Here is a 13,664-nt window from a genome sequence, read left to right on the forward strand (position 1 = left end):
CAGGGGAGCGGTTCTGACCCCGCCCTGCTCTGGCAGCCCGCGCTGGAGCAGGCGGGCACTGTGGTCCGAGGCACAAGTTTATTGAGCGCCCAGAGGCAGAGGGCAGGCGCCAGAGACACAGAGCTTCCTGGCTCGCTGCCTGGCGGTACCCACCCTGGGCCATCCCAGGGGGGCACCTCACAGGTGCAGCACCTGGGCACCATCGGCCGCCTTGGAGAGGTAGAAGGTGGCAATCCCGTTGTACTGCACCTGTGGGAGAGTCAGGCAGGGTCTGAGCTCCGAGGGGCCCTGGGAACCTGCTTCGCCATGCCCCCCAGCTATGGCACCCACTCACCCACCTGTATGTGCTGCATGGCTTGGGAAGCAGCAGAGGCCTCCAGCAAAGTCACCGTGCAGCCACCAAAGCCACCGCCTGTCATGCGGCTGCCGTAAACCCCAGGTGCAGACAGCGCAGCCTCCACCAGCTGATCCAGCTCAGGGCAGCTCACCTCGTAGTCATCCCTGCAGAGAGCAAGAAGACAGGAGAGGAGGGCCTGGGACCAGCCCCCCCCCAGCCCTGGGGATGCCCGGTGCTGGGGCCCACGGGGGCCTCACCTGAGGGACTGGTGGCTGTCCACCATGAGGCGGCCGAAGGCTCTATAGTCACCCCGGTGGAGGGCAGCTGCTGCCTGGGCCGTGCGCCGAATCTCCCCTACGACGTGCCGTGCCCGCCGGAAGCCTTCCTTGCTCACCAGCTCTCTGCCAGCTGGGGAGGAGTGGGGTCAGTAGTCACCTGCAGACGTGGGGGGACTGGGCACCACGGCTCCAGGGCACTGGGGGAGCCTCCCTTGGAGACTGGGCTCTGACACAGCTGTAGTCAGCACCTCCCCTCCTCCAATGTCTAGTGGGACGCCCACCGCACTTGGGCACCATGAGGACCAGGGGCGATGGTACGTGCAGAGCTCCCAGCAGGGCGCCTGGCACAGTGGGCACTGCATAACTGGCAGGTCGAGTCCCAGACTCTCGGTGCTGCCAAGGTGAGCGGGACACCGTGCTGCCTTCAAGAGGCCACGACCAAGGAGGGAGAAGAAACCCTGCTATTTCCGTGGGCACGGTCTTGGAGCCCCTGAGGGTGGGGCTCCAGGGTTGGGGGAGGGGAGAGCCCAGGCCAAGGGCACAGGGCACAGCAGCCAACAGCAGGCTGCCCCTCCGACTAATGTTGAGGGGGGCGGGCAAGCCGAGGCTTGAGTTCCAGGGCACCTTGGGTTGTTTTGTTTTTTAAGATTTTATTTATTTATTTTTGGAGAGAGGGGAAGGGGGAAAGAGAGACAAACATCAATCGGTTGCCTCTTGTATGCACCCTGAGCAGGAACTGAACCCACAACTCGGGCATGTGCCCTGACTGGGAATCGAACTGGCAACCTTTTGGTTTGCAGGCCAGCACTCAATCCACTGAGCCATACCAGCCAGGGCAGGGCACCTTCTACTTAATGCCACGTGCCTGTGCCGCAGAGGCTTGGGAGCCAGGGAGGATGGGGCTAAGCTCTTGGACACAAGTGAGCACCTTGGGCAGACAGCCAAGCCTGGGAGAAGTGGGCGCCAGGAGCCCAGCCCAGAGCCCTTAAACACAGACCAACAAGGGGTCTGATGGCGGGGCAGGGGCGGGGGACAGGAGTCAGAGGATTGAGCACCAGCCTGTGAACCAATGTTGCCAGTTCAATTCCCAGTCAGGGCACATGCCTGGGTTGCAGGCCGGGTCCCCAGGTGGGGGCATGTGAGGGGCAACCACGCACTGATGTTTCTCTCCCTCTCTTTCTCCTTCCCTTCCCCCTCTCTAAAAAAAATAAACACATAAAATCTTTTAAAAAATACAAATAAAAAGCCTTTCATGGCACAGAATAATGTTAAATTTTGTTCAAGGGGCAGGTAACACTACTGCACACAACTCTGGAAGCCCAGGTGTGGAAAACACTGGGGGGAGCGTGCGACAGGCCCGTGGCGGCTGTCTCTGGGCAGCGGTCTCACAGCGTATAATTTTCTTCTCTGTACTTGTCTGCACTTCTCGTATTAGGGAAAACAATGTTAAGATTTCAAGCAGCCCTGCTGAGGTTGGAGCCCTAGGTTAACAGCCGTGTCTGGGGGAGTGGGCAGAGAGCATGTCAGGAACCCTGCAGACCAGGCCCTGGCAGCCCCCCGCAGGGTGCCCAGCAGTCTCCAGGACGGAGTACACTGGGCCAAGCACTCACCCTCCAGCTCCTCCGGCTGCACCTCCCGAAGGCTCTCCTTGCCCAGCGCCCGGGCCACTTCTTCACACTGGCGCCGCCGCAGGGGGTACTCGCTGGAGCCCAGGGAGTGGCGGACATTGGAGTTGGTGATGAGCACAGCCAGCTTGGGGTCCGACAGTGGCACCAGGCTTGTCTCCAGGGATCTGGGATAGAGTTGGAGTGGGCAGATGACATGGCCTAGTGCCTGCTTGCCATGGCGCGGAGTGGGCATGCTCCGCCCACAAGCTCCACCAAGAGGTGAGAGGGGGCAAGGGGAGCCCCTGACCTGCAGTCAATGAGCAGCGCGTGGTCCTTCTGCGCCAGCAGAGCGATGAGTTGGTCCATGATGCCACAGGGCACCCCTGCAAAGCTGTGCTCGGCCCGCTGACACACCTGGGCCCGGGCAACTATTGCCCCCGAGTCTACGGCACAGGGTGAGATGAGGAGGCTGGGGCCCAGGAGCAGGCACAAGGGGCAGGGGGGTCGAGCAGTTCCAAAGATACTCCAGGGAGATTCCCCACCCCCCTCTGAAGGCCACAGCAAGAGAAGCAGCTCTGACCACACGGAGACCTCAGGGAAGGAAGGCCAGGTTGGGAGCTAGGTTCTGGGAGGTACCTGGGCACAGCTGCTGCAGGAAGGTGTACGTGGCCACTTCAAGGGCTGCCGAGCTGGACAGCCCACCCCCCAGGGGCACTGAGCTGACCACCACTGCACTGAAGCCGGGGAGGGGGGCAGCTGCAGGGGAAACGATGGTGATGGTAAGGTGGGCTGCCTGGGGGGATGGGCACAGGGAGGGCATGTATTTTGGTATGAAGGGAGTCAACTGCCTAGTGACCGTTTCCAGAGATGTGTCTCATGTGGCAAAGGCCAGCAACCTGCTGGGCCAAGGGGCCCACAGCCCTCCATCCTTCCACCCTGAGGCTCCTGGGCCACCACAGTCCTCCTAGTTCACCTGGTTTAGGGCTCTGGAGGCCAACAGGTTAGGGTTTGAACCCCGGCTCCTCCAGACATGTACCAGGTGACGCAGGGCAAGCTCTGGACCTCTCAGGGCGCCTGTTTCCTCATCTCTGCACTGGGACGCTCCACCCTGCCAGCCTCCCCCACAGCGGGTGAGGTGAGTGGGGGTTACGGCTGAGAGCTGGTGCTCTTGGTACCGGCCTGAACTGCCGCATACCTGGGTAGTGTTGAATCACTCCCTTGACATAGTTGGCCCATCGAGGGGTCCCGGGCTCCAGGGACCGCTGGGCCGTGGGCAAGGGAAACTGCAGCCGCCGGGGCTCATCAGCATCCTCGGAGGTGGTGAGGAGGGAGACGAGGCCATCCGCCCGGGGGCTGCCCACCATCACGGTCATCAGCTCCAGAGCCTGACAGGAGAGACGAGGGGCATACCAAGCTTCTTCCAGCTGACGGGTGCGTGAGGCCCCTCCAGCACTAAAGGCGTCAGGCTCCCGGGGCCGGGACAGACAGGAGGGTGACCTTTAGGCTCAACAGGAAAGGCATGGGAGTGTCTCAGGGAAGAGCCTAAGGGCTGAGCTGGCCTTGGGGGCTTAGGCCCTGCCCCCTGGGCTCTCAGGGGCCAGAGCAGTGTAGCGCAGGCCTGGACTCTGCCCCGAGCTTGGGCTCCCAGTTGTGGGGCATAGAGGAGAGAGAGCTCAAAAGGACAAGAGTCGGAGGAGCTGCCTCTGATGCCTTCCCATTTCGGGGTGGCCTCAGGTGTGCTGTACCCCTCGTTCCCAAGCTGCACAGTGGGGTAGAAAGAACCCGTGGCTGTGACCTGGGAGGCCTGAGTCCCGTCAGAGTCCCGTCCAAGCCCCACCAAGCACTAGCTGTGTGGCCTTGACTAGATCACTGGCCACCCATCGCCTACCCCGAGCAGGGCCTGCTTCCCCCTCTGCACTGAACGGGCTGGGCCGGGAGGCTTAGGGCCAGCTCCGGCAGCATCTGCAGAGCCTCGTGGAGGCCAGAGTCCGAAGCACCTCCTTCCCTGTGCAACACGGGGGCCCCCCATTTTGAGGTGACTCCCAGGTTGCTGGCAAGGATCAGCAGTCCACAGAGGGCAGACTGGAGCGAAGAGGCGCCGGCACACCCCCTCCCAGTCTACTTCCTCGCAGGCTCCCGCTTCCTCCCTTCCTACGTGAGACGTGCCCCGTCCCAGGGGCTCCCCCACGTGCGCGACCCCCAAACTCAGCTGGAGTGAAAGTTCGGCGCGGCCCGCCCCACACTTCACGCGGGGACCAGGCGCCTCCCCGCGCCCCTCGGGCCTGCCCTTCTGGCGGGGCGGCCGGGGCCGAAGAGAGGCTCGGGTCCCCTCCCAGCCCCTCACCATGGGCAGCACCAGGCCCTGGTTGTAGTCCGTGTGCTCCCCTATGAGGTTGACGCGGCCCGGCGCCGACACCGCCAGCTCGGCCTCCGCCCCGAACTCCTCCCGGAAGGCCCTCCGGGCCTCGGCCAGCAGCTCCCCGACCTGCGGTTGTCTCGAAGCGGCCATGACGCTCGCCCTCTAGCTCGGCCAGCGCCGCCCGGTCGGCGCGGGATGCTAGGGGCGGGGCCGCAGCGGGGGGCGTGCATTCCTGCCCCGGCTGTCCCGCCCGCCGCGCCCCCGCCCTGGCCCTGCCGGCCCCGCCCCGCCGGCTGAGCCGCTCAGGTTCTCCTGCGGAGGCGGGGCGTGGGCGGGCGCCCGACAGGGGGAAGGACCACTGGACGCCCTGCCGAGTCCGTAGGGCCCTGGGTGGTCTTGGCCGGACCGGGAGGTCTGAGCTGCTCTTCCCTGGCTGTGCCCACCCACCCACAGCGAGAGCCACCCCGCTGCAGTCCAGCCGACCTAGGCGTCCCAAAGGAATCGCTGAAATCCTAGGTCGCCAGCCCCTGGTCATGGGTCTCTAAGAGGATGGCCGGACACTCCGTGTAAATAGCGATAGAGCCAAGTTTGGTGGTGGTGACGGGTTTTAGTCGTTTTCTCCAGGCTACTTTTCTAGGGCGGACACGCTGTCACACCTCCTAGCTACAAAGGGCTGGAAGAGGGGGGCAGCGGACAGCCGTGGGTCCAGCCCCTCCAGGGGTACTGAGTTCTCTGTGGTGAGGAGGATGCTCGCAGACTGACCGTGGTGGTGATGGTTGCACTGTCTGTGCACATGCTTACCGTTGAGTTGGGTGCTGTAAATGGGCACACTGCTTGGCACGTGTAGCACAGGCTGGGGCTGGTGGCCGGGGATTTCAGCTCACAAGCCATGGCTCCCTTCAAGGCACCACTTTGCGGGGGCAGCGGTGAACGACCCAAACCCTTCTCCAGGAATCCTTCACCGGCCTCGGCTTTCTATTTTATTTGAGGTTCTTTTTTATTTTTATTGATCAGAGAGAAACATCGATTTGTTGTCCCCCTTATTTATGCATTCATTGGTTGCTTTTGTATGTGTCCTGATGGGGATCGAACCCACAACCTTGGCGTATCAGGACAACTGTCTAACCAACTGAGCCACCCGCCCGGGGTCCCCTCTCCGCTTAGACGTCCAACAGTCCTGAGCCCAGAGCTCTTCCCTTGGTACTGTGTGACCTCAGGCAGATGAGTGGACCTCTCGTTTGTCACCTGTAAAACGAGGCTAGTGATTCTCTCTAATGGACTGTTATAAAAAGTACCTAGCACCTAGTAAACACAGAATAAATGTTTGCTATTATTATCAGTCACCCATTAATTCAAAAGACATTAGTGGACTCTCCTGCTTGCAGCGGGCCAGATAAAAGCCTCAGGCACTCCCGTTCTGGGTGAGAGGCGGACGCAATCTGGCCGCTGAGACACGCTGCCACGGAGGAGTGAAGAGCTTTTCGGAAGAGGGAGGAGGAATCCTGACTGCTGCGAAGGCCACACACTGTTTGGGTTTTTTTTCTATTGTTTCATTTTGCTTGAAAACACATTCATCCGACCCATCATCATCCTTTGTATTGTTTTAATTGTTCTTGGAGAACTTGATTTGATCTAAGAGGAAAATGCTTCCGTTTGCCCAAGATGGACTCTGGAACATTGATTTTTATCGGGAAGATGTGTTTACACTCAGTTTGGGGGTGGTGGTGGTTTGTTTTATTGGTTTGTTTGTTTTGTTTTGTTTTTACAGCAAAGAAAGTTTATTTTCAGGAAGTAGCTCATGCCCAGACAGGGGAGCTAATGCTTAAAGACCTGGCCCTATGCTCAGTTTCTATTTATTTATTTAAGATTTTATTTGTTTATTTGTAGAGAGAGGGGAAGGGAGGGAGAAAGAGAGGGACAGAAACATCAGTGTGTGGTTGCCTCTCACGCGCCCCCCACTAGGGACCTGGCCCCCAACCCAGGCATGTGCCCTGACTGGGAATCGAACCCCCAACCTTTTGGTTCCCAAGCCAGCGCTCAATCCTAAGCCACACCAGCCAGGGCCACACTCAGTTTTTAAACCCTATCTAGCATGTTACATGAAGTTTGTTGAGGAGTCTGCCTTAACCTTTAACGCTTCCTCCCATTTCCTGGCCACGTGTCACAGGACTGGGGGCAGGGGGAGGTGGCACTTTAATGGGGACACTGCACCCCAAGATCTATGTTCTACTTCACTGGTCAAAAATCTCACTTGTATAAGAAAAGAAAGCAAAGAGGGAAAGCTCACTTGTATCAGCACTGCCAGAGGCAGCTGTCACACAGGACTGAGGTATCATGGTAGAATTCCCAGGAATACCCAACAGTGGTGGGAATCCACCCAGGTCAGCTGACTGCCTGGTAACCTAGGCAGGCCTAGAGGTCACCAAGGCCCCTCTGTCCAGGCCGTGGTGACACCTGGCCCACAATGAGGACAGGCACTGCAGAGGGGCCTCTTCTTGCCCAGGGATGTGTCTGTCACTGGGCCCAGTTCTCAGCCTGTGAGTCCTCCCTGCTGGACTTGGCCTTTCTTCATGCTACAAAGCTCTGCGTGCTCCATGCAGCTCCAGCTTCTTTGCTACAATCACACCTGGCTCCCTGATGGGACTCGGAGCCACACCTCCCAAATATCTACCCTTGTGGTTTCTGAAAGTTTGCTCTCAGCGGATGGCCCACCCTCACCCATTCTGGGAGGTTCTTTCTATTATCATTCCCAGGGCGTTAACCTATCTCCTGATTTGGGCCCCCTTTGCCTTTCTGTAACATTAATGATGACAGCTTCTGAGGTATTGAATTAATCCTAACCTGGTATCAGGGCTGGTGCCCAGCCAGTAGGGCAGTGCTGGTTGTTGGCTACCGAATCTGTTCTGATTGTGTCCTTGACTGTTGTTGTCAAATATTTTAAAAATCACCAGAATTTTCCCTGGCTGGTGACTCAGTGGATTGAGCGCTGGGCTGTGAACTAAAGGGTCACCGGTTAGTTCGATTCCCAGTCAGGGCACATGCCTGAGTTGCAGGCTGGGTCCCCAGTAGGGGGCATGCAAGAGGCAACCACACATTGATGTTTCTCTCCCTTTTTTCCTCCCTTCCCCTCTCTAAAAAAATAAATACAATCTTTAAAAAAAGTCACCAGAGTTTGCACAGATTATTTCATTATCCTTACCAGTCTATTGTGTAGGTACTGTTTTTAGTCCCATTTTACAGATGAGGAAGAGCAGCACAGGTGTGTGAAGGACTTCATCCAAGTGGGACAGCTGGGCCCTGAACCTGGGTTTGTCTGACCCTGAGCCTGTTCTCTCAGCCACCATCCTGTCCCCTTGAGCACCCTGACCTGATGCAGCCTCTGCTTGTTAATGCATTAAGGTCTAAAGCTCAGCCTCTAAGTAAGGGACGGGTGGAACAGCTGCACTCCCAGACCACTTGAGCTCCACTTCCTGCGTGGAACGCTCCCGATGGAGAAGCTAGGCCAGTAACCAAAGCTCTTGGGAACTGGGCTCCTTCTTTGACACATGTGCCAGGAGCAGATCCAGCCAGCTCTGCTGTGGGGCTAAACGTGGCTGGAGCCTCTGCCATGTGCCAGGCCCAACTCCAGAGGCAGGCAAGATTCAAACCTTGCCTCAGAGCACCAGGAGCTTCTCCTGCGAGGAGGGGACAGCTGCAGGCCATGTCTTTATTTGGGGCCCCAACCATGTCCCTGAAGTTCCCACCCTCTAGGCTGAAGACCACCCTGTCAATGGCCAAGGAGCAATTCAGACCCAGAAGATGCAGCTGGCAGCCCAGGCCGGCGGCCATCTCTTCTGGCATCTCACACTGGGCACCAAGTGCAGCTGGCACAGGGCTCCAACCACCCTGGTGGGCAGAAGGACTGGGACTGACCAAAGGAGGGTGCTGGGGGCAGTTGCAGTGGGACCTGCAGGCCGGTGATGCCTGGGCCTAGGAGCCAACTCCATCATGTGCCCCGCTGACACTCGCAGCTCAGTGCTAGGAGTAAGGGGCTCATGGGAGAGGCCCTGAACAAGGCCAACAGAGGGCTTGGCGAGGCAGTGCAGGTTAATGGAGTCCAGGCACCACCTCCACGGGGACGTGCACAGTCCCTCACACCCCCCACAGCAAAGGGCTACCTGCCCCAAGCCTGGAGCACACTGGCCTGCTCCTCCCAGGGTCCTCCTTGCCCTGTTCCTCGTGGTGTTCGCCCACCCTCCATCTCACTGTGTGCATCCCCAGAACTGCAGCTTCCTGAGCAAGAGCTGACAGCTGCTGGAGCAAGGACCCCGGCCCTGGCATCTGACTTTGCCCCTCCGTGTCCCTTTATAGATCACGTGTGGCCTTATAGCCCCTCTAGGAGCCACAGCCTCGCTGAAGCCCCTCCCCTTGCTTGCGTGGTGAGGGAGTGACTGCAGAGCCTCTTCGCTGGGGAGTGGGTTGGGTGGGGATGGGGTGGAGGGTCCTCTGTTTGGGGCACAAGCTAAGAAGTGCTTCGCCTGGTTGTGCCCGACCAACAATCCTGTTTCCTGCCTTGACACTGGGCACGGTGCTCAGGTGAGGGCACCAGGACGACACAGACGTCCCAGTGCTCTGCTTGAACCCTCACTGCCCAGGCTGCGGGGCAGTCAGCAGGATCATGGTGAGCAGGTGCCCCTCCGCACGGCACAGCCCTTTTACACACTGAAGCTGTCCCAGCTACGCCACCTCCGCCCGCAGCCTGGCCCGTTCCCAGACCTGCAGACAAAAGGGTGAGGAAACCAAAAGGCCAACTACCTGGCCCATTTTCAGTTTTCTCCCTGCGGGTGGCACGGGACTTGGGTTGGTAACCGGGGCAGAGGCCTGGTCCTTCCTGCCTTCCTCTAGCTGTGCCCTCCGGAAGGCCAGAAGGCCACCTGCGCTGCAGTTGCTGGCCAGAAGCCAAGTGCAGCTGGATGGAGTGGCCCAGGCTGGTGACATCCCTGAGGAAGGCCCACGGGGGCAGGTGAGACCATCATCAGGGGAGGGAAGAAGTTACCAGGCCCAGGCAAGGTGCGGCTGTTCAGCAGTGGTCTCGGCCCAGTGCCTGGAGTGCTGGCTGTGAGGTGACTGTCAGTGCTCCCAACCCAGGGATGAGGCAATAGGGGTGGGGACCGGATGCCCAGGGTGGCGGCTTGGAATCTCCTGGGAGCCACACGGAGCTGTCAGGACCACTGGCAGTAGCAGTCCTCTACTTTACCTGGCCCACACTGGTCTGGCCCGACTGCAGAGCTGACAGCAGAGAGGCACTACCGAGGCACAGGTTCAACGCACACGTAACGGCCGTCCTGAGCAAGCTGTGGCACACGCCCTTTCAAGAACAGGGCTTTGCCTGTCTCAGGGCTGAACGCCCTCTGTGCACCTGAGCAGTCACAAGGCAAGACCTTCTAGGGCAGTTCCCCACAGGAAGTTTTGTGAAAGCAAACGATGTTATCATTCAAACGAAGACCATTAACAAGTCTCAACTTCAAAACTTTATTTTCGCCTGCTCATCAAGGGCACAGGATACCTTCGTCAGCTCCAACCTTTGCTTTCCAGCTTACAGACTGTTCCATGGTTTATACCCGGGGACGCTGCGTGGCCAGCTCCCAAGAACCAAAAAATAGTTCTGCCTTCTGGTTAAATGCCCCAAGTATGGAAGTACAAGTTGCACTACGTAGGCAGCAGAGTCCAGGCTGCCCATTAAAATCCAAGAACCTTCTGCTCGGGCGCAGGCGGGGGTGAAGGTTCAACTGCCATCCCCTCGGGCCACCACAGGTAACTCCAAAGCAGCTGACTCATCACCACAGCAGAGTTCCTGCTGTGTCTGCTCACCAGCACACCCCAGAGCACAGCGCACACCAGCGTCCAGGACTTCGATGTCTTTCAGATGCAGTGTGAGGAAAATGCTGGTACTGGAAAGTGTTTCAGAGCTGGTTACGATGAGCCTTCTAGAAAACCAGTCCACCACACTGGACTCCACCTTTGACAAGGCACAAGGCTCGTTAAGTTACCAAAGCCCCCAGACCTATTCTAAGGCTGCCTTTCTTCACAACCCCCTTCAATTTGATTAAGTGAATCCTCACTAAAAAAATAAAAAGCTATTAGGGTATACACATCTTACTAGTTTCCAACACACAGGCTCTTCTGCACGTCCAACACTAACCCACCGCCCTCCGTGGCAGGGCAACCTTGGTCAAGAAACCTTGTCCTACTGAGGTGGCCTAGACCCAGTAAGCCCTGCAGCTCCGGGATTACTGAGCTTGCTGTGTTGGAGACATGTGAAACAGTTCGTTCCTAACAGAGAAGTACCTGAAACAGATCCCTAACCTGAGCCCTAGCCTTTTAAAATTTTTTTTGGGTCTATGTTGCACCCCAAATTATTTCTGTATTCCTTGACAACATGCAGGGAACATGGATATTTTATCTTAAGCTCACACTGCAAATATGGGAGAGGGCCTTTCATATGTAACTATTTTTGTAACAAGCTAAACTCCAACTTTTGGATACAAGAACCTAGATAGTGGATGTATTAATGGATGTTTGTGTATTCAATTTAGGTTTTTGACACTTAGTTGGATAAACAAGTTTATTTGTAAATTTAGTCAACATACATAATTGACCTAAAAACTTCAATAGAAGGATAAATTTTCAAACCACTTGGAAGACCATCTCTGTAAAGTGATTTTCCCAGGACCAAACCAGATGTAACCTCACCGGACACCATCTTAACTGGCAGAGGATCAGCAAGCGTGCCCCACCCCCACAGCAAGTTTACACTAACGGTTATAATACAAACTTCACAAGGAAAGAACTCGGGTATTGTTTCCTCTTGGTAGAGGGAGAAAAAACCTAGTTATGAAACTAACCACAACACAAAAAAGCTGAACTAGTTCAGAATGTTAGTAACAGATGATGCTGGTGTGAGTAACTTGTATTATATTCTAGAGCCCTTATAAATAAAATCCCCGCGATAGTTTGCATTATCAGCTAGAGGGTTAGTTAACATGTGGTAGAATGAGGACTTATGCAAGGTATTAATTTGCAAAGCATTTTGCTACTATGAAACAAGTGCAGTTTAGTTAGAGGAGAAAACCAACTGTACCCTAAATTACACACACCTTAATGACAAGACTCCCCACATGTGAATGTAAAACATTTAATTTAAAAATGTTGACACTACAATATATAAAATAGCTATTATAAATGCACATAGTGTATTCTATAGCTGCCATGTTTACTTTTTTTTTTCTTTTTTAAGGAAACTGTAAGTTACACTGTGGTTAAGACTTGTATCTTCACCCTTGGAAAAGCCCACATTCTATCACAGTGATGCATGGTCAGACTTAACAGCCCCAATTGTTAAACACTTGGATCAAGTCATAACCAGTTTTATTGCAAAAGGACCCTGTACACATTAATCAGTTCTAGTACCTTAATAGCTACCCAACAAGTCATTAACATACAGAAACATGCATCATGAGAAGCAAGAAGTATCACCCATCCCTTCTGCATATTAGCAACTTGTCACTCCTGAGCAACAGCGCTCACATCACTGAGGTCTGTGAACAGTCACTTTTCGCATTCATCCTGAGTGAAAGATGGAATGACTTAAGTACAAATGCAACATATTATAAACAATTTCTTACAAAAAAAGTCACAAATTAAACCAAAGTATTTTACAGAATTTACTACAAAACACCGTAAAAACTGCTTTCACTTAAGCTCTCTCCCCCCGTATCCGACGAGCCAACTGGATGTCTTTGGGCATGATGGTGACTCTCTTAGCGTGGATGGCACACAGATTAGTGTCTTCAAATAAACCCACCAGGTACGCTTCGCTCGCCTCCTGTTGAGGGCAAGAGCCACACCATTAAACTCTCCCGAGAAGAGAAACCAGCCTCAAGCCCCCCGCCCCCCGCTTCCGTGGCCTTTGTCATCCTACCTGCAGCGCACCGATGGCGGCACTCTGAAACCTTAGGTCTGTTTTGAAATCCTGGGCGATCTCCCTCACCAACCTCTGGAAAGGCAGCTTCCGGATCAGAAGCTCGGTCGATTTCTGGTAACGACGGATTTCTCGAAGCGCAACGGTTCCGGGCCTGAGCGAGAATGTAAACCGACACGTTAACTGACAGCGTCGGCGCCCTACCAGGAACAGTTCCCGCGCCACCCAGCGCCGCCGAGTCATTGTTTTCCCTCCGCCTTGCCTACCTGTAGCGATGAGGTTTCTTCACCCCGCCGGTAGAGGGAGCGCTTTTCCTGGCAGCTTTAGTAGCCAACTGTTTGCGGGGCGCTTTCCCTCCCGTGGATTTGCGAGCAGTCTGCTTGGTTCGGGCCATTTTCTCTCACCTAGAGAAGACATCCGTGACACCCTGCGGCGCCGCTCGCCTGGGGTTGGGGGTGAGAGGAACGGGACAGGCTCCGCGCAGCTCCTGCCCTCCCACCTCTTCGCGCCCCACCTCGCGGCGGCGGCAGATGGCCAAGGCGGCCGCCGCCGCCTCCTCCCCCTCCTCTAATGACTCAGGCTGCGAGTAGCAGCAGCCTCCCTCGGGAGGGGGAGCTCGGGGAGGAGTCACTTCCCCTCCTCGACGGGCGGAGGCCCTACAGCCCGGAACCCAGCGCCGGGACCTTCTAATCACCAGCGCGAAAAACAGAAGAGACGCGATTCCAGGACGAAGCCCCAGAAGAAAAACTCACGACCCCACACCCGACGCCAGCGGCCAGAGCAGCCCGCATCAGCCGGCACTCGGCCCCCAACGGCCGCGACCCGCGGCATCAACGGCTGACGCGACCTGAAGTCACGGATCAATACAGAAACGGGTACCTAACGCCGAAGTCCTAGGCCGTTCTTCCTTCGCCGCGCCGCTTCTGCTGCCCAAGGAAAAGCCGCAGCCACCAGGCAAACCAAGACAGCTGTTCCAACGAACACCCAAACCGCTTTGCTCTAACCCCCCCAATGCCTCCACTTTTATACCCACGCTACACGCTGCGTCTCTGCGTCATAAGGCTCTCATTTACATACCCCGGCGACTTTTTCTATTGGTTGGAGCTTTCGCCGACGCGTTGAC

The 13,664-nt window shown here is 56.5% G+C and overlaps 2 protein-coding genes across 2 annotated transcripts; both read right to left on the reverse strand.

Annotated features, from left to right (window-relative positions):
* Positions 1–59: 59 nt before the first annotated feature.
* On the reverse strand, positions 60–4,801 carry GALK1 (galactokinase 1). Its single transcript, XM_024553691.4, has 8 exons — positions 4,567–4,801; positions 3,418–3,607; positions 2,859–2,978; positions 2,530–2,665; positions 2,226–2,407; positions 595–745; positions 339–501; positions 60–249 (listed from the first exon to the last, which is right to left on the reverse strand). The coding sequence occupies exons 1-8, from the start codon at positions 4,729–4,731 to the stop codon at positions 178–180; spliced, it is 1,179 nt and encodes a 392-aa protein (XP_024409459.1). The 5' UTR covers positions 4,732–4,801; the 3' UTR covers positions 60–177.
* Positions 4,802–11,171: 6,370 nt separating this feature from the next.
* H3-3B (H3.3 histone B) lies at positions 11,172–13,546 on the reverse strand. The gene is made up of 4 exons (XM_024553696.3): positions 13,421–13,546; positions 12,808–12,945; positions 12,542–12,695; positions 11,172–12,445 (listed from the first exon to the last, which is right to left on the reverse strand). Exons 2-4 carry the CDS (start codon positions 12,933–12,935, stop codon positions 12,317–12,319), a joined length of 411 nt encoding a protein of 136 aa, XP_024409464.1. The 5' UTR covers positions 12,936–12,945; positions 13,421–13,546; the 3' UTR covers positions 11,172–12,316.
* Between the last annotated feature and the right edge of the window lie 118 nt (positions 13,547–13,664).

This window comes from Desmodus rotundus, chromosome 9 (assembly GCF_022682495.2).
Source record: "Desmodus rotundus isolate HL8 chromosome 9, HLdesRot8A.1, whole genome shotgun sequence".
NCBI lineage: Eukaryota > Metazoa > Chordata > Mammalia > Chiroptera > Phyllostomidae > Desmodus > Desmodus rotundus.